This window comes from Ustilaginoidea virens, chromosome 1, assembly GCF_000687475.1.
Source record: "Ustilaginoidea virens chromosome 1, complete sequence".
NCBI classification, from domain to species: domain Eukaryota; kingdom Fungi; phylum Ascomycota; class Sordariomycetes; order Hypocreales; family Clavicipitaceae; genus Ustilaginoidea; species Ustilaginoidea virens.
Window position 1 is genome coordinate 3,013,478 of NC_057316.1, and position 18,924 is coordinate 3,032,401.

Sequence of the window (18,924 nt, forward strand, 5' to 3'; positions counted from 1 at the left end):
GAGTTGCTGCTTCGACACGAGACGTGACTGGTTGGCACTTTGGCAATCTCCGAGTCCCGAGGCAGAATAGGTACTTGGTAGCGCCATACATTTGATCCATACAAAGAGGTATGTAGGTAGTAGGAACCTAACATACAACCCCACCAGACGGCTGCCGAGTCGACAATCATCAGTCACCATCATCAGTGACAGTCCATCAGACGCCACGGCGTGGCCCGTGTCGTCACTGGCGCGTGGCATCTCCACTTCCATCTGGCACCCCCTGGCACCAAGCAAGCAATTCACCGCCGAAGAAACCGAAAACAAGCAAAGCAGTACGAGACGACTGGAGCCATCATCTTCAAAGGCATGCACGCAATACCATGGATGACCCGTAGGTTTTTTTTTTTTTTTTTTTTTTTTTTTTTTTTTTTTTGGCGACGTCACAAACAACCTCGGCGCAGCTTGCTTGTAGAATGACGACAAATGCAGTCAAGCTCCAGTCTCCAGCTCTCCCTAGCAGTCCACTCACTACCTACCTTAGGTACCTCGCTCCAAAAAAAAAAAAAAAAAAAAAAAAAAATTGAAAATTCGTGACATACAAGAAAATGGCTTGCGGAAAAAAGAAAAAGGAAAAAAAAAATTCCACGTTTAAATCGATGCGCCAATCCCACTCTCCCGTGCTGCAAGTAGTACTATATGGATGGACTGTAAGAAAAATAAAATCACGTCCGGGTATGTTTGTGCCTCGCCTCCGCACCCGTAAAAAGGCTTCACCATCGCTCAGTGTTGGCAATAGCCGCCTCAACTGCCTCTTGCAGGTCGAAATGGAAATAAGGTCTATTTAATCCGTGAACCGCCACCAGCTGTGCGCTTCCCGGATTCCGAGGCGCATCCTTTTCCGACAAGTGTGACACGTCGGATCCATCATTCTCGGCGTCGACCTCGCCGAGTAACTTGTCCGTCTTTTCACTCTTTTCAGTCGTTTCGGCCAGTTCGGCAGCTTCGGCAGCCTTGGCTGCGCTGTCGGATCCTCCAAGGTCGGCAATGCTGAAGATGGTCTTCCAGTGCTTGGCGCCTTCGCCGGGGGCAGGCTTGGGGGAGCGGAATCCGAAGCCGGCCGCGGCGAGGGCGCGCTTTGTCCATCTGTTTTCAATGTGGGCAAAGTGCCAGTCGACTGTGTTTGGTGCGGCATAGCGGTCCAGTTGATTCCGCACGTCAATCAGGGTCTGGGCGGCTGTGACATCGATGTTGTTCACAGAAGAAAAGTCGAAAATGATGGCTTTTAGAGTCGGACGATTATCAACCTCGTCAACTCTCTGCTTGCGCGGCGAATAATCATTCCATGGCCGATCCTGTCCATTGTTATTTTTGTGAGTATCATCGTGATTTGAGACAAGGGGGCTGCCCAGGGGGTTGAGAGGACGAGGGGGGGGGGGGGGGGGGTGGACTTACGCCTAGCCTGCCCAAGAGACCTGCATCAGTTCTCCTGGTCTCCTTGAAGATGAGGTCGGTGAGATGATTCATATACCGCCCGGCATTGGGGTAATTGAAGCCCTCGGCGAATCTGTAAATGTAAATGCCGGGGTGCGGGCTGGACACGACCACTCGAGGGTTGGAGCCATCTTCATGATCTAGGGGGAGGAACCCTGTTCGCAACGACTCGTCTGACTCTTGTGCAAAGGCTTCAGCTTCCCCGCTAGATTTCTTGTCGCCAACAGCCAGCTGCTTGGCGCGAGCAGTACGAATGCGGGCAACTCCCAAGACTCGGCCGCGACTAAGGAAGAGTCGCCAGAGCAGAATGGCAAATGAGACCGACATGGTGGTGTAGATGCCATTCTCAATGGAAGAGAAAACGGTTACGAGCACTCCAGCCAGGAAAATGGGCACCTCGAGCGGCGAGACGCGCCAAAACTGGAAGACGACTTTCGGGGGAGTAACGACATCGGCGACAGCGTGGATAATGACGGCCGCGAGTGCCGCGTTGGGGATGTAGAAGAAGACAGCCGGCAGGGCGTAGAGCGCCAGCAAGACGACAATGGCGGTAATGACACCAGCAAAGGGCGTTCGGACACCAGCCTTGGACTTGATGGCGGTCCGGGAAAAGGATCCGGTGGCCGGGTAGGCGCCGAGGAAAGGGGCGAGCAAGTTGGTGACGCCAATGGCCACGAGTTCCTGGGACGGGTCGATGACATAGTTGTTGATCCGGCCAAAGGATTTGGAAATGGAAATGTGCTCAATCAGCATGACAATGACGGCAGCTGGGAGGTCGGGGGAGAAGGAGCTGATGATTTCCTTGTTGATTTTCGGAACAGAGGCGTGCTGGAAACCCCTCGGGACGTCCTTGATGATGCTAAAGCTGGGCTTGAGCTTGTGGTGAACATTGACGGCGGCACTGATGGCAGTGTACAGAAGAATGACGAAGACGGTGCGGAGAGTGGAGAGGAAAAAGTATGTCTTTGCACGCTGTGGCTGCTTCCTTGACATGAAGGAGCAGGTGCCGCGGATGAGATAGAGTATCAGCAAAGCCGACAGGCCAAGCGCGGCATCGACCCGGGCGGTTGGGAGATTCTTGAGAGTGTTGATGATGACCATGTAGGGAGCATCCCGGGTGTTGACGCCGGTGATGCCCATCAACTTGGGGACCTGACCGGAGATGATGTTGACAGCGGAGCCGGTCATGAAGGCGCAGATGGCTGGAAGGGTGATGAACTCGACGAGCCAGCCCAGGCGAGCCAGACCAATAAAGAGGATGATGGCACCAGCTATGATGGCCAGAGCTGAGGCAATGACATGGCCGGGGACATCGGGGAGCTTGTCCTTGGCCCTGAGGACGACATCTCCGGTGACCTGGGACATGACGGCGACAGGCTGCGAGTAGCAAAGTTAGCTCGGAGAAAGGACAGGCAGCCAGCCATTGCTTGGTTCGTATGGTTTAACTGGACAGCTCGACAGCGGGACTCGGATGACGTGATGCTCGTTGGCGCAGTGGAAAAAGAGGGCGAGCCTTACCCCAATGGTGATGTCTTTGGAAGTAGCAAAGAACCAGTAGATGAGCACGCCCATGAAGGATGTGTACAGACCATATTCCACGGGAAGCTGAGCCAACTGGGCGTATGCCATGCCCTGAGGAACGACAACAGCACCGACCGTGATTCCTACAATGTCAATGCGTGAGTAATGAAGAAACAAGTCGCGTGGCGACGCATTCGTTGGGTTCCGCATCAGATCAGGGTTAACAGCGCCCGTCACTCACCAGCGATGAGGTCTCCAGTCAGCCATATCCAGTTGTACTTGCCGATCCAGTGGACAAAGGGGAATAAGTTGGAAAGGTAACGAGCAGCACCGCGGCGGGTGGGCGCAATTTCGGCGAGGAACTCTCTGACGGTGGGCTCACGCTCGATAAAGACGTCCGTGTTCGAGATGGGGGGAACGTCGTCTTGGGGCCCGTCGGAGTCGTAGCCAACGGCCTTGGCGAGGCGGTCCTTGATGGTCGGCGTCGGGGTCATGCTGGGCAGAGGAGAGGGACGGAAGCAGGAATATGCAAAGAACGAGGGAGTAAAGGATACAGCAAATACAACAATGTTGGCTGCTGTATAAGTGAAGTCGATGCCGCCTGGTCTTGCTGGACCCTGGTCCCGGGCTAAAAAGACGAGGGCAGCAGCGGTGGACCAGATAAATTCAAACGCTGCCAAAGGCAATGCTGCCAACCTGCCAACCTGAGATGATGCCTGGTTGGAGCTATTCGAGAGAGCAGCCCGAATGGGAACCAGACGGACGATACCAACCCGGGTCCGCAGAACGGCAGAGCAGCTGTCTGGTTGGACGACGCCGGCTGTCGGATTTTTCTGCACCTGCTTGCTGGGATGTATCAGCTGCTCAGCGTGCTGCAGCTGTCAACTTGGATGTACCGCAGATTGAAAAGGCAAAAAAAAAAAAAAAAAAAAAAAAAAAAAAAAAAAAAAAAAAAAAAAAAAAAAAAAAAAAAAAAGTAATCCCCCGGACGGCACGCAAGACTGGTTTAAAAGCCTGTGTCGGCAGCAGGGCGTTGTGGGTTAGACGAATGCCAACATTTTGGCGTTATGATGCCATAAGGGGGGAGCAGCCTAGTGGTGCGGTCTACCGATCTGGCTGTGGCTGGATTGGTACCCCCAGGTGGATTACATTAGGAGGTAGGTAAGGTAGGTACCTACCTACGTGTAAGATCTCAGATGATGAAAGAGAGGTGGAAAGATCAATGCTTGCTTGCTTCAATGTTGCTTGCTCGCGTCCTGTTCGTGTTTGGCTTTGACACGTGCTTCGGCATCAGCCCGAGTACCACCAGATACAAAGCACCAGGAAGGCGTCAAGGCCAGCAGCGGAGCAGCTGCACCGCTGTAAATTCTTCAGCGGGTCCATCCAGTCCATCCATCCAGTCCATCCAGTCGTCTTTGTCAAGCGAGCCACCAAATTGCGTGCTTTCCGCTGGGGGGATTTGGGGGCCCTACTAGGCTACTACTATTGACACATACTACTTACTACGTGGTTCGTACACACCACGTACATAACGTGTACTTTGCGGAAAGACTGCCGTCTGCCGTCGGAGACTGCTTTCGAGGGATTCAGGATCGAGACAGGGCTTATGCAGCAGCCACGTCGACCAGGACAGACTATCATTTAGCCGCAATAATGGCAAAATCCCTGCATGGAATCGGTTAGCCTCATGCAATGCACGCGTACGGAGTGCTCCGTACACGGGTACGTAGCGGCGTTACAAAGGGCCAGGCAGCCTACATGTATGTCTGCGACGGGCGGATGATAGTGGCGGCTTCTAGGCTGGGCCTGTGCTGTAGTCTGTTCCTGCGTTTACCGCGGCTGCTTGTTGCCAACTGCTACGGCAACGGCACATGCAACGAACGTGTTGCCTCTTTCCTCGATATCCGCCGTCTCGGCTTTACCCTTGATAATGCCGTCAGTCATGGATGATGACGCCATATCCTGGCTGACGGCCCACGGGGTACCTGGGTACCTAATGTACTGTCTGGTGGGTCTGGTGGGTCTGGTGGCGGACCTGGCGGGTCTGGCGGGTCTGGCGGGTCTGGCGGTAGCTGCAAGTTTGTTGTTCGTCCCTTCTTGCTCTTCGGCGCAATAACTTCCCCATTTGCTCTTTCATCACCACGCCAGCCCAGCCCATTCGCAAAGTATTGACCTTCGAATCACCTCTTCTGCATTCCTTCCCCTGTGCCAAAAGCGAGAGACCCCCCCCCCTCCCCCCTACCCAAATATACGCACCTCGCTGCTCTTTGTGACAAGTACAGTATTCTTCCCGGTCAACTTGGTGCGGCTAGCCCTAAATCGAATCATTAGGGAACGGGTGCTCGCACCGTTGGAGACGAGACGAGGCGCTGCCGACGCTCCGTGGGCCTGCAGATTGCATATTTACACTCGAAACCGTCAATGCCGTCTGGCCCGCGGCGACCCGGATTCGATACCGACCGCGCCCTGCCCTGTCCTGCCCTGCCCTGCCCTGCCCTGCTGGACCTTGCCAAAAGGCATTTTTAAAAAGTCGACGGAGCCACCCCGTCGTCGTGTTGGTGTTCTGTACGCTTCACCGCTGAGTAGAAATACCATTGTCTGTAATATTTCAATGAAAACCACCCGAGTTCCATTTTGGTAAAGACGAGGGGGCCGAGTTCAATGGCAGCAAGGAGGGTGATGATTTATTTGCCTCAAGCGTTTCTCATCACGCCATACTCTGCCAAGACCCATCCATCACTTCGGTCTAGTATCTTCTGGTTGACGTCTGGTGCGCCCCATCAAAATACAGGCGCACGAGACCCCTATTTGACGCCATCTCGTTATTGAGCATCGTTTGAGATGCCAAGTGTCAGCTTCATGATAAGACTTTGTGCAGCATGGGCTTGGTGGTGATGCCCAGCTCCAACGCGTTCCATATCAGTCACCTAATGACGCATAGAAAAAAAAATGCCTCTACTTCACAGTCTGGTGCCGGGGATTGTGCCGGCTGGCGTGCCAGAGCTGATGCGGAAACTCTCGACTTGCCAAACAACAAGTTGTGACCGCAACAAGATCAATCGTGTCGACTGTTTTTGGAAAGCGATGGTATTGAAAGCTTCCGTCCGGGTCAATACCTCGTGCGCTGGATGAGAGTAACCATCCTACAGTAGCAGTCTCGGTGCCGAAAAACCCAACGCTTGATTGCGTGAAATTCTTTTCTTTGATGATTAAAGGTCCCGGTGAAGTCAACCTTCGGATCATTGGATTCTGGCCTCATTATTATGCTTCCTTGGAACCCCAACTCCCTCAGCACACCTGGTTGCCGAGATAACGGCTGAGCTTTCGCTTTACCTGACGAACAGAGCTGCTCCGGCTCCGATGTTTTTTTTTTTTTTTTTTTTTTTTTCTTCTTTTTTTTTTTAACAAATTTCCCCACGATTTGGTGGTGAATTACGAGTGAATGAGACTCTTGAGCCTGATGTATTGATTCGCTCGGGTGATTCACAAACTGGTTTAGGCGGCAAAGCACAATGGCCCGGAGAAATCTCTTCAGGAGCCTCGACTTTTTCCTTCTTTTCCATCACATGTTCCCCCATCTACCAGGTAGGTACTCGGTTACTATGTCAAGCTTCAAGTGCCTCAATTCGCATCCCCCCCCCCCCTTGTAACGTTGTTTGCCCGCTTTACCATTGATCTGGATCTTTTACCCGTCATATGGCAACCTGCGCGCCAGTCTATTGTGCACTTCTCGTGAGCTCTGGAGTATACAGACTGAAATGCCTTCATCGCTTACTGATAATAGATGGCTGGCGCTACGCGAAGCTGGAGCAATCCTCGTGGCACCCTCCAACGTACAATTCGACAGAGTTATCCGTAGATTCTCACAACTTCCCATGGTTGCCATGGGACAAAGGCTTTGCACGTCACGTCACGTTGCGTCCGTCGTCTGACTGCCCATCAGGACTTGCCGAGACTTTTTAATTCATAGCCGGGGCTGACCAAAGGCCCTTCGACTTGGCAAGGTTTGGCATTTATTGCTTCACTTCACAGTCATTCGACGTACAGAATGGCGCAAGCCGATTTTCGTCGTCAACGTCTTGACGGTTGATGAGCTTCAATGAAGACCATGGCTGCACACATCAGCAATGACGACTGTCTCAGGCCGCCTGCTGGAATTTGATTCATCGAGCGGCGTTCGGACAGGCAACAAACAGTGCTGCTTTTTGTTTGCTCTTTGTTCCTGCCGCGGTCAATGGACAAGCCTGAGGTGTATTGAATATTCCACAAGGAGGTACCTAAGGAGGTAGGTAGGTATGTGCCGAGACCGAGTACCTTGGGTACCTGGAGGGATAGGAAGCCTGGAGTTCCGTTGGTATTGATGCAAGGTAGCCACGAACAGCGTTTCGTTTCAGCTCTGGCTTGGTCGGCGAATCACGGCACGTCGAGCGAACCTGGTTCACAACGAGGCGAGCAGCGGAGGTCGACGCATTGCACACCGGTTGCTTCGATTGATTCGTCAAGGGCCGCCCAAGCACGCACGCACGCACGTCCCTAATAAAAAGCGGACAAGGGGAGCGAAACGGACAAGATCAGACAAGATTCAAGATGCATTTATCGCGGTGTGCGAGGCTCACTAGCGAAGGTGCATAATAGTTCTTGATTGCAACCTAAGAAGGGGCGAATTGTGCCCCTCTATATATAGTGCTCTATAGCATACATACCTAAGGTACCTAGGTAGGTATGTACTAGCGCACATAAAATAAGGAGAGCTGAGCTAAGGCCTGTCTAGGAGAGACTTACGCACAAGTCTTACGTGGCCTTTGCTACGTATCATACAAATGAGTGGAATAGCTCTAGTGGAGCGTTGGTAGTGCCACTGATATGGTGCGAGCATTGGCCGCGCCAGCAGCTTGTGACTGGCCATGGACTGGCCAGAATGTAAGCCGGCCCCCCTCTCCCCCCCCCCCTTTTTTTTTTTTCTCAGCCAGCTTATACCTGGCATGAGGCTGTGCATCCCCTCCAGCCTGATCACGTGATACCTGGTCAGGGTCCTTGTCCAGCTCAGCTTCGCGTCTCAAAAGGTCTCTCTTTTGTTCCTCCTTTTTTTTTTTTTTTTGCACATACCATATCTCTTCGTTTGAGTCGTTTTGGCTTTTTCTCTTTCTTTTAAACTCTCGGGCATCTGGACTCTTCTGTGATTCCAACCCGATACACTCTTTTCTTCAACCTCACACGTCGGAGCTGTCTTCCTTCTCTATCACGTCTTCCTGCACTCTCTATTATAGTCACGAGCCCCCTTTTTTTTTTTTTTGGACTTTTCCGAAGCGTTCCTTGAAAATTCTCTCGACTCAGAAGAGACTACCTGACAGCTCCACTGACAAAATCAATTGAAATGCATCTGCCATCTGCTCTTGCTGCCGGCACCCTAGCCCTGGGTGTTTCGGCTGGTTCCAACTACCTCGGATTCAACTCAGGAGCAACCCTTCCCGACCGATCTGCCAAGTTCAAGAAGGACTTCCTTGCCGAGTTCAACACAGCACAGAATCTTGAGGGCGCCCCTGGTGACTTCAACTCGGTCCGACTTTACACAAACATTCAGGCCTACTCCCAAGATGACCCAATCGAGGCCTTCGAGGCTGCCATTGAGACCAAGACCAACCTGCTGTTGGGAGTGTGGGCCTCTGGCACCGACAACATCAACAAGGAAATTACCGCCTTGAAGAAGGCCGTCACCAAGTACGGTTCCAAGTTCACCGACTTGGTCATTGGCATCTCCATTGGCAGCGAGGACTTGTACCGCGACTCTCAAACCGGTCTCCGGAACGACGCCGGTATCGGCAACAGCCCCGCCAACATTATCAAGTTCATCAAGGACTACAAGGATGCCTTTGCCAACAATGCCTTGGGCTCGGTCCCAGTTGGCCACGTCGACACGTGGGATGCCTGGACCAACTCCTCTGCCCAAGCTCTCATTCAAGTTGTCGACTGGGTCGGCGTCGACGAGTACCCCTACTACGAGAGCGGCAAAAACAACACCATCAAGAACGCGGGCCATCTCTTCGACAAAGCCTACAATGCCACCATTGGTGCCGTCAACGGGAAGCCCGTCTGGCTCTGCGAAACTGGTTGGCCATCCAGCGGTCCCAAATGGGACGATGCCGTCGCTTCTGTCGAAAACGCCAAGTACTACTGGGATGAAGTTGGTTGCCGCAAGCTGTTCAATAAGACGCCTACATTCTGGTACACTCTTCGCGACTCCAACCCGGATAACAAGGCCAAGTTTGCAATTACCAAGGACCTGTCCACCAAGCCTCTTTTCGACCTGACCTGCCCCAAGTCATTCGACACCAAGCCTGAGACTTCGAGCGCTGCCAGTAACTCCACCGCTTCTGCTACTGCTACCGCTACCGGTTCTGCCTCCGCCTCCGCCTCCGCTTCCGGCAATGCTTCAGTAACCAGCGCTACCAAGCCAACCTCCACCTCCAGCTCTGATGGATCTAGCGGATCTGGTTCCTCTAGGGGCAATGGCGGCAATGGCGGCAATGGCGGCTCCGGCTCCTCTGGCAACAGCGGCAGCGGCAGCGGCAGCGGCAGCGGCGGCAACGGGGCCACTTCCAGCACTTCTTCTGCCAGCGGCGCCATCAACTCTTCCAAGCCTAGCGCGGCTGCCTCTTTCGAGAAGCTTTCCGGAGCCGCCTACCTCGCTCTGGCTGCTATTGCCGGTGTGGCTGTCTTGTTATAGGCGTCGCATGCGTTGCGATTCTGAGCGGGAAGTGTGTCGTTTTAAGCCTTGTCTTGTAGCCTCTTTTTCTCTTTCGCATGGTCGGTCACACATTGTTTCGATGGGAATAAAAATGGATGGATTAGACACAGTATCAAGACTTTTTGTATACTGCTGTTGTTTGCTCGCAAGCTCTGCCATTGTCTGCTGGCTCAGCTAGATGTTTTTGCTGGGGAATTGCCAATTCTCTGCCGTACATTCTTTTTTAATGCTACCATTGTCTTGTCCCAGCCCATGAGCGGGTTAGCCATCGTTGTTGCTGCATGTAGACTAAACTATATCAAACCATTGATGCCATTCACACTCATCCATCATCATCAACCGGTGTTCGCACCCTTGATAGGGAGGGGAATGTTCATTCATGTGCATGTTCCAAGTGGCTACGTAAAGAATACAAGACGTATACAAGACATGCATATTTGGGATGACGGTGTTGAGATTTTGGCTCGCGTGCTCGCTCGCTTGCAGACTCGGTGGGGTCTGAGCAGAAACCTACTCCGTAAATGCATGGTAGTCATTTGAACCGTTGCTGCTGACCTCACATCTTCGCGCCCTGTTTCTTCCGCTTCGCCATTTCCCGATCGCGAACAAGACGTCTCAGGATCTTACCGCTGGGGCTCTTGGGCACCACGTCGATGAATTCCACGCCGCCGCGCAGGCGTTTATAGTCGCTCTTGTGGCGCGCAACGTGCTCGAGTATGCTCTGGGCAATGACGTCGTCGGATCCCTTGGCGCTGGGGCTCTTGACCACAAAGGCTTTGGGGACTTCCCCCTCGGGCTCGGAGGGAACCCCAATGACGACGCAATCGTTGACATCTGCGTGAGCCAGGATGTGGCCTTCCAGCTCGGCGGGGGCAACTTGATGGGCCTTTACTTTGATCAATCTAGAGCCGTCAGATCGTGGGAACAGGTGACGGCCATGATGACGGCAAGAGTGCGACAATGAGATCCGAAGGGAATAAAATAAAAAAAGAAAACTCTTACTCCTTTATTCTATCAGTGATCAAAACGTGCTCGTAGCCTTTCTGGCTCTTGGCAATCATGCCCTCATCACCAGTCCTCATATATCGCAAGCCATCGTCGGCTATCACAAACGTCTCGGCTGTAGCCTTTTCGTTGTTCAAGTACCCCGGCACCACGGAAGGCGAATGCACCCAGATTTCGCCAACCTGGTTGTAGCCTGTCACCTCTTGGCCCTCGGTTGTGAAGAGGCGAATGGTGGCGCCTGGCAGAATCGAGCCAGATGTCCCAAGCCAAATGTCTTGAGGGGCGGTCATGCAGACGACGGTTGATGTCTCTGTCAGGCCGTATCCCTGCAGCAGCTGCAGTTTGGGCAGCACCTTGAGGAGCTCGTTTGCCGTGTCCTCCTTGAGGGGCGCGGCTCCCGTGAAAGCTGCCCTCACGGAGGAGAGGTCGTATTTCCGGACGATATCCAGCTGTTTCGCCATGTGGATGACCATTGGCGGGACGAGATAGAGCATTCGAATCTTGAAGTCCTGAATGGTTTGGAGGAGTTGCTCGAAATGGTATTTTGGCAGAACAACAACTCCGTCGCCGCGATAAGGTCCGACATGGCAAATGACCACCAATGCGTAGATGTGCGACATGGGGAGCAGTCCCAGGCACAGCTCTGTGCAAGAGTCCACTCCCTGGCCTTGACGCAAGAGCCGGCGATTCGGTTCCTCAAACGTGGCAATTTGGATGGTGTTGGCGATGACGTTTCGATGGGATATCATGACGCCCTTGGGGAGACCAGAGGTCCCACTGCTGTAGCAGAGGAAAGCGATCCTCTCTGCCCCGTCTCCCTTGCTCCAGCATGAATCGGCGGGCTTGAGCGCGGGCAGCTTGGCGCCGGCCTGGATCAGTTGGTCGATGGTCTTGCGGCCAGGGTTCGAGACGTCTCCACCAAGTGCAGGGGGAAGCTCGTGAAGAAACACGCGGTGACTCGGGATTGCCAGTCGCTTGCTCGCTTGCATGGCTGTTCCCAGTAGTGGCAGACAGGTGAAGACTGCTTTGGCCCCAGAGTCCTTGAGCTGGTACTCGAGCTCGCTTGCATTGTACGAGGCATTGACGCAAGACAGGATACCCCCCAGGCGGTGAACTGCCCAGGCTAGAGTCAGGTAGTCTATGTTGTTGAGACTAAAGCACGCAACCACCTTGTCCCACCCGGTCCCTTGATCGGGTTTGAAGCCCAGTTCGCGGGACAAAGCCCGTGACAAGTAGTCTACGCGTCGTCTCACTTCCGAGACACTATATGATTTGCCGCTGAGGCCGTCGATGAATGGGGCCCGAGAAGTTTGCACTGGGTGGCGGCCATATCGCTCATCAAACATGAACGTCTCGATGGAAATGGAATCTGGAATCTCGGGCAAGTCTGCTGCCCAAGACGGCGGGTAGAAAGGCATATAGGCGTAGGCGGGAGGATCGGGCGCTTGATATAGTACTCTCAAAGGTGCGTATCACAAGGAATCGTGGATGACTCCTGGGCCAATTCCGATGGTTCGGCTAGGGTTGACGGATGGGAACGATTTAGGACAGAAAAGAAGGACCTTGGTCCCCATGGGGTCCTAGTGCAGTTTGCGGTCTCTTATATGGAACCAGGACAGCCGAGGTTCCGGCTAGTGACGAACAAGAAGCTAGAGCTGCAGCTGCACGAATCGTGGCGTGGCGTGGCGTGGCGTGGAGGGAAACGTGGGGCTGGGCCTGGCTTTTGGTGGTGCAGAGTATAAAAGATATATGTATCCTGGCATCACGGAAGGCGGATAGGCGTAGTACGGAGTACGGAGTACGTAGTTGCATCCTTCTCCCGGTGGACAGCCGCAGCGCAGCGTTCATTTCGTTCTTGTCGTTGTTGCGTACCATCGCTCCAGTTCGTGTTCGCTCTAGAAGCAACCAGGCATCTTGGGCCTCAATCTGACATTGCTCTGCAAGATGATTTGAGAGTTGAAAAGGGCGAGGGGACAAGGAGACAAAAATCAATGAAATACGCTAGACGTGGGGGATTAAAAGAGACAAACAGAGGGAGAGAAAGAGACAGAAGACGGAGAGAGAGGAAAGAAAAGAGCACGGTAGCACAGTACAGCACAGTGTTCTGAGACACGGTGACGCAGTGTGTATCTATTTTTATTCCTGGCTCGAGCCCTCATCTGACCCACCAAAGGTTCCTGGGTATGTACCTAGGTAGATATCAGGTAGGTAGGGAGTCAGAAATTCCATGACTTCTACGCCGCATTGTCCATTTTCAAAAATCGCAAAGTGCTTTTGCCGCTTTTGCCGCTTTTGCCGCTTTTGCCTACCCCTTCCGATGGCCCTCAGGACAGGCTGGCCGGGGCTTGTCACCATGAAGCTTCTCCAACCGTCATTTGGCGTTTCTTGAATCGCACCATCAAGGGCCCCTTATCCCACATGAGAAACGCTCGCTGCTTGGTATGCCAGTCATCCTGACCTTCTGACAACTCATAATCAAACTTGAACAGGATTCTGCTGATGATGAGTCGCAGCTCATTGAGGGCAAGATTCTTGCCGATGCAGTCGCGAGGGCCAAAGCTGAACGGCTGGAACACAGCATGGTTCTCGTCCTTGAATCGCTCTTCATAGTGAGGGTGTGAGGATGACAGCCATCTTTCGGGTATGAAAGAATCTGGTTCCCTAAAGTGTTTGGGATTACGGAAAGTGGCCCATTGGAAGACGGTAATAAGAGTCTGAATGCACGAATCTTGTCAGGACTAGTCTGGCAGGGAGGAGCTGATCCTGATCCGCGGGATTTACTTACTCCGCGTGGAATATAGACTCCCTCGATTAAGGCTCCGGGAGAAACTCGACTCGGCGTCTCGGCCGCTGGCGGATACACGCGCAGAGCCTCACTAATGCATGCCTGCAGGTACTCGAGCTGAGAAGCCTTTTGCATTCTTATTTCGTCCTCGGACGGGAATGCACGTCGAATTTCCTTGGCCAGCCGTTCATAAACACGAGGGTTCTTGGCCAAATAGAACCAGAATGCGCATAATGCCGAAGACATGGTCTCGCTCCCTGCAACGATGAGACTGACCGAGTTTTCCAAGACTTCTTCTGGCCTCATGACAACTTGACCATCCCGCGTCTTGCGCAGCATATACGATACCATGTCTTTGCGACCCTGAGGTCCTTCCTCTCCCAGATCCATGCGTTTTTGCGCCTTTTGTTTCGCATGGCTACGACCTGGACTCTCCTTGCCCCCAAGCGTGCTGACGAACAAGGAGGCCAACTTTCGCACGAGAGGATAGTAATCCAAGAAGCGCTGAAACGATATATACCGAACCGACTCCATTATTTCCGCAAACCACGGGTGAGCCGCACTGTTTCTCAGGCTGCGGAAGGATTCGGTAAAGACGAGGTCGCCGGCAATATCGAATGTTGTGCAGTTCAACCAGTTGACCATGTTGACTGGCTCGCCTTTTTCGGCTACTTTTTGGAGGCGATCCATCAGCAGATCGATGTAGCCTTTGACAACAGGTTCTTGCTGCTTGATGGAGGCGTCGCTAAAGGCAGGACTTATATGGCGGCGTTGGCGTAGATGAACGTGGTACCGAGCGTTGGTCATGGAGTTGCCCATGACTGGCTGAGTAGGCATCATCTTTTCGAACTGGCCTTGATCTGCCTTGCGCCTGCTGAACACTTGTGGCCATGCAATCTCGCCATCGACCAGGATGCGTTCGGGGCCTATGCGGACAATAGGACCATATTTGCGGTGGACTTGCACGCTGTCAAACACGAAGAGTCCTCGAATATTGTTCCGCCATATATAAGGAAAGTTGAAGACGGAATTCATCACTGGACCGGGGATTTTGGAAAGGGGGTGGAGCCAGGCACGGTATACTACTAGTTGAAGTGTGAATGCGAGAAACTACGACAGACACAGGGAAGCATTAGCAGGCCAGAAGAGGCGACCAACTATCTTGGCTGACAAGAAATGCATTCCTTACCAAACCAGCGGCAATGCTCAAAACAGGCATGATTTCAAGACCCTTCCATCCGATTCCGAGGGCTGCAAGGCGAGTCTTGCACCCCAGGAGAAGGGAGTCGTCGACCCAAGACATGGCTTGGATTCTGGCTAGATGAAGCGGCGTTGAACGGTGTGAACGCTCAGGGAGAAAGGTGATGAGGAAACAAGCACGGGGGTTTATTATTTATCTGCCGACTCATCGCTTGATGCTTGGAGAAGCCCCCCCCCCTTTTTTTTCTTGAACCAACCAACCTGTCTCGCTCCACCGAGCCGACAGGATTTAGCAACCAGGGCCTGGTCTAAGGCAACCTCAGCAGAGCAACGTGCGTGGGGAATTCGCGGGTATTGTCTTGGGCGTCCATCCGCCGATGACCTTGTTCCCATCCGGAGGCCGATGCTGGAACGATGGGGTGGCGTGGATCGTGTCCACTTGTTTCCCGCATTTTGCCTCGTCGGCCGAAGCCTGCATGACATGATTTTTCCTAAAAGACTGGTGCCAAAGGAAACCGCGGATCATGTCAATCTACCCGGGAAGCGGGTGGCGTCGCAAACTCATTGCTGCTTGAGCAGATATAGAAGCCATACGACGGCATATTCTGGGGTCTGTCTGGACTCTGGGGTCTGGACTCTGGACTGGCAGTGGAAACGGAAACTTGGAGAGGTGAAGTCGGGCCTCGGCATTTCAAAAAGGACCGAGTGAGCAAGACGTTGTAAGAATGGTGCTGAATCCTGATGCGTTTGGTCCAAATCTATCTATCTAGCCGTGGACAAAGGAATGCCAGTACGGATCGGCATTGGGTTGATGAGACATGAACCGACGTGGGATTGTTGGACAACACACACACCTGCACAGTCATGCATATGCGCCCAATGAGATTTCGCAAACGACAGAGGGCCTCTTGGCCACATAGTACAGCAGGCCGTGTTCCCGTGCAGAATGACTCTGATCCGCGTTGCGTGTGGCTGGCTACCATGGTCTAGTTGGTGAAGTCCTGGTCTCAAGCAGGCAAGCAGGCAAGCAGGCAAGCAGGCAAGCAGGCAAGCAGGCAAGCAGGCAAGCAGGCAAGCAGGCAAGCAGGCAAGCAGGCAAGCAGGCAAGCAGGCAAGCGAGAAAGCGAGCAAGCGAGCGAGCCGGGTACCTCGACGTTGACAACTCTACAGTTCGGCCCGATGGTTTATCACGGACGGTGAACCCCCGGTGCGGGATTTTGGACGCAGGGCATGCAGTGGGCGGTCAAGATTCGGATGCGATTACGGGCCAGAAGGCAGGAAAAGCAAGCTTGATGCCAAAGGATCGGCGTTGGCTGTGTCGACAGTGCCGGCGGCGTTGGCTGTTTGTTGTTGGCGAAGGGCAACCTGACGGGTTACAGTGCAGCAACTGATACCACCGCCGCTGCTTTCCAGACTGCCGTGGACAGGGTGGCAAGATTCGTGTCGCTTGGTAGTATTGGGCCGGCCAATATGCGGGTGAGCGCGGATACTAGTTGGCGGCATTTGTCTGCGTGACGAAGGACCGACACCAGGAGCATTGATTTGGCGCCCTTCATGTTGTCTCAGAAGTCGCGGGTGTCGCAGTGAGCGAGCAGCGCCGCTTACCTTGGCAATCTTACCAATGCAAGCGTCGCCGCTTATCGTTCTTATTAGCGCCGCATACCATTTCTTTTGTATGCCATGATAATCACGGAAGGCTGGGAGCTTTGCCCGGGAATTTGTGAAAAGGTCGGCGGACGAGCAGGAAAAAGGGCGTAAGCTCTTTTCCCGCTATTCCCTCCGGTCGTTTAAAATACAATGAGGCCCGCCCGTCTGGTAGAGACATTAAAATCGCCTTGCAGCTAAGCTACCAGGTAGGTACAGTAGCGACCACTTGAAAACCTCAATGCATCGCTTTGGGAAAGAGTTCGGTAAGAGAAATAGTAAAGCAGCAGGGCGCTTTGATTTTGCCGCCTAAAAGGCGGTAAGGGTAAGGTATTGGATCCTGCCATGCGTTGTTGAGCAAAAGCCCGCTGCACAGCGCAGGCGAAGAAGCTTGCTTATCGCAGGTAGAAGCTCGTCGCAGATGGCTCGCGACAAAATGATGAAGAATCAAAAATCAAATGCATTGCATAAGGAATGTATAGGCGAGGCCCACGTGATGCGCCCGCGGCGCGCCACCCAGGTGCGCCACTCCAGCCCCCGTGGTTGATGCCTTCAATGGTGGCTGGATGTAAAACACCAGACCACACCGCCCCAAGCGGGCCCGGTAAGCCGACCCCCCCGCGGGGTTGGGCGGGGGAAATGGTTCCGTTCCGCTGCTCCTATCAATGCCTGCCGGTTTGCGACGGCACAACACAACCCACAACCGCGGCGGGGCTCAAGGACGGAAGGGACGACCGGCTGGACTTCCTTGGTCCGCGTTTCTCATCTCCAGGCTTGCTCAATGCTCAGCTGCTCGCCCAAGCCGACGACAACATTAAACCCCTTGCGCTTCCACCGGACCGGTAGTGCTCGCTGAACTCAATCTGTCTGGTCCTTCCCTGGCAGAGACGCCGTTTTACGAAAAAAAGCGCAGGCACTTCGAGAAGAAGAAGCATACACACAAAGAAAAAAGACCAAAAGAAAAAAAAAACTTATCAAGAAGAAAACAAAACACCGTCTCGTCGGGGAAAAAACAAAAGAAAAAAATGTCGTGGCTTTCCATATCCCCCGACTCGCACTTCTCCCTCGCCAACCTACCGTTCGGCATCATCTCCACCGCGGCAGACGAGACCAGGCGCCCGGCCGTCGCCATTGGCGACTACGCCCTCGACCTCCGGGCCTTCGCCCTCGCCGGCGGCTTCTTCGCCTCGCCCGAGATCCAGAAGCACGTCGCCGTCTTCTCCGCCGAGTCCCTCAACGCCTTTGCCGCCCTGGGCCGGCCGCTGCACCGCCTCGTCCGCCAGCACCTGCAGTCCGTCCTGAGCGCGCGCACCGCGGACCCCCACATCCTCCGGGACAACGAGCAGCTCAGGCGGACGGCCCTGCTGGAGCGCGCCCGCGTCGTCAACCACCTGCCGCTCGCCGTCGGCGACTACACCGACTTCTACGCCGGCAAGAACCACGCCTACAACGTCGGCGTGCTGTTCCGCGGGCCCGCCAACGCCCTGCAGCCCAACTACACCCACCTGCCCGTCGCCTACCACGGCCGCGCCAGCAGCGTCGTCGTCTCCGGCACCCCCGTCCGGCGGCCCTGGGGCCAGATCCTCCGGGACCCCAAGGCCGAGCCCAAGGTCCCCGTCCTCGCCCCCTGCGAGAAGCTGGATCTCGAGCTGGAGCTGGGCATGTTCGTCTGCCGCGAGAACCAGCTCGGACACCCGGTCCCCATCGCTCAGGCCGACGACTACGTTTTCGGCTACGTCCTCATGAACGACTGGAGCGCCCGGGACATCCAGGCCTGGGAGTACGTGCCCCTCGGTCCCTTTACCGCCAAGAACATGGGCACCTCCATCAGTCCTTGGGTCGTCCTGGCCGACGCCCTCGACGGCAGCAAAGCCGCCGGCATCCCCAACCAGGAGACTCTCTTGCCCTATCTCCGCGAGGAGACCAAGGAAAACTGCCTGGACATTCAGCTCCAAGTCGACCTAACTAGTGCGTACCCGTCGGGGACCCCTTGCCTCCCGCCGCCGCCCTTTTTTTTTTTATTTTTTTTATATATTTTCATTGTCATTGTCATCTTCATCTGCTAATGGAACCTTCGCAGCTGCCAACGGAGACACGACAACAATCTCAAAGACCAATTCCAAGAACCTGCTGTGGTCGTGGCCCCAGATGATCGCCCACCACACCATCACAGGTTGCAACCTGCGCCCTGGCGACTTGCTGGGCTCCGGCACGATTACCGGCGAGACGGCGGGCACCGAGGGCAGCCTTCTCGAGCAGACCGGCGGCGGCAAGGATCCCATCAAGCTGCAAGGCGGGGAGGAGCGCAGGTTCCTGCACGACGGAGACACCCTGACAATTCGTGGATGGGCTGGCCAGCAGGGAGCCCTGATTGGATTTGGCGAGGTCACTGGCACTATTCAGCCGGCTCTGCCCCTCTTTTAGAAAAGCATGGGAATACTCTGGACGATGTGAAACAGGGTCAAAGTACGCGGGGGGGACAGCAGGATAGAATACACAAAAAGAGGAGACTTTGCTTTATTCCTTTGTCGTCCTTTCCCCTTGTAGCAGC

The 18,924-nt window shown here is 54.2% G+C and overlaps 5 protein-coding genes across 5 annotated transcripts; 2 read left to right on the forward strand and 3 right to left on the reverse strand.

The window, feature by feature from the left end:
• Positions 1 to 752: 752 nt before the first annotated feature.
• UV8b_00576 (uncharacterized protein) lies at positions 753 to 3,488 on the reverse strand (the record flags this gene model as incomplete). Its single annotated transcript, XM_043138074.1, has 4 exons — positions 753 to 1,334; positions 1,435 to 2,850; positions 2,992 to 3,137; positions 3,236 to 3,488. The coding sequence occupies 4 exons, from the start codon at positions 3,486 to 3,488 to the stop codon at positions 753 to 755; spliced, it is 2,397 nt and encodes a 798-aa protein (XP_042994008.1).
• A 4,880-nt stretch (positions 3,489 to 8,368) lies between these two features.
• On the forward strand, positions 8,369 to 9,718 carry UV8b_00577 (uncharacterized protein; the record flags this gene model as incomplete). The annotated part of the gene is made up of 1 exon (XM_043138075.1): positions 8,369 to 9,718. One exon carries the CDS (start codon positions 8,369 to 8,371, stop codon positions 9,716 to 9,718), a length of 1,350 nt encoding a protein of 449 aa, XP_042994009.1.
• A 577-nt stretch (positions 9,719 to 10,295) lies between these two features.
• Positions 10,296 to 12,162, reverse strand: UV8b_00578 (uncharacterized protein; the record flags this gene model as incomplete). The annotated part of the gene is made up of 2 exons (XM_043138076.1): positions 10,296 to 10,641; positions 10,742 to 12,162. The coding sequence occupies 2 exons, from the start codon at positions 12,160 to 12,162 to the stop codon at positions 10,296 to 10,298; spliced, it is 1,767 nt and encodes a 588-aa protein (XP_042994010.1).
• Positions 12,163 to 13,092: 930 nt separating this feature from the next.
• UV8b_00579 (uncharacterized protein) lies at positions 13,093 to 14,832 on the reverse strand (the record flags this gene model as incomplete). Its single annotated transcript, XM_043138077.1, has 3 exons — positions 13,093 to 13,458; positions 13,530 to 14,639; positions 14,719 to 14,832. 3 exons carry the CDS (start codon positions 14,830 to 14,832, stop codon positions 13,093 to 13,095), a joined length of 1,590 nt encoding a protein of 529 aa, XP_042994011.1.
• A 2,566-nt stretch (positions 14,833 to 17,398) lies between these two features.
• Positions 17,399 to 18,797, forward strand: UV8b_00580 (uncharacterized protein; the record flags this gene model as incomplete). The annotated part of the gene is made up of 2 exons (XM_043138078.1): positions 17,399 to 18,341; positions 18,454 to 18,797. 2 exons carry the CDS (start codon positions 17,399 to 17,401, stop codon positions 18,795 to 18,797), a joined length of 1,287 nt encoding a protein of 428 aa, XP_042994012.1.
• Between the last annotated feature and the right edge of the window lie 127 nt (positions 18,798 to 18,924).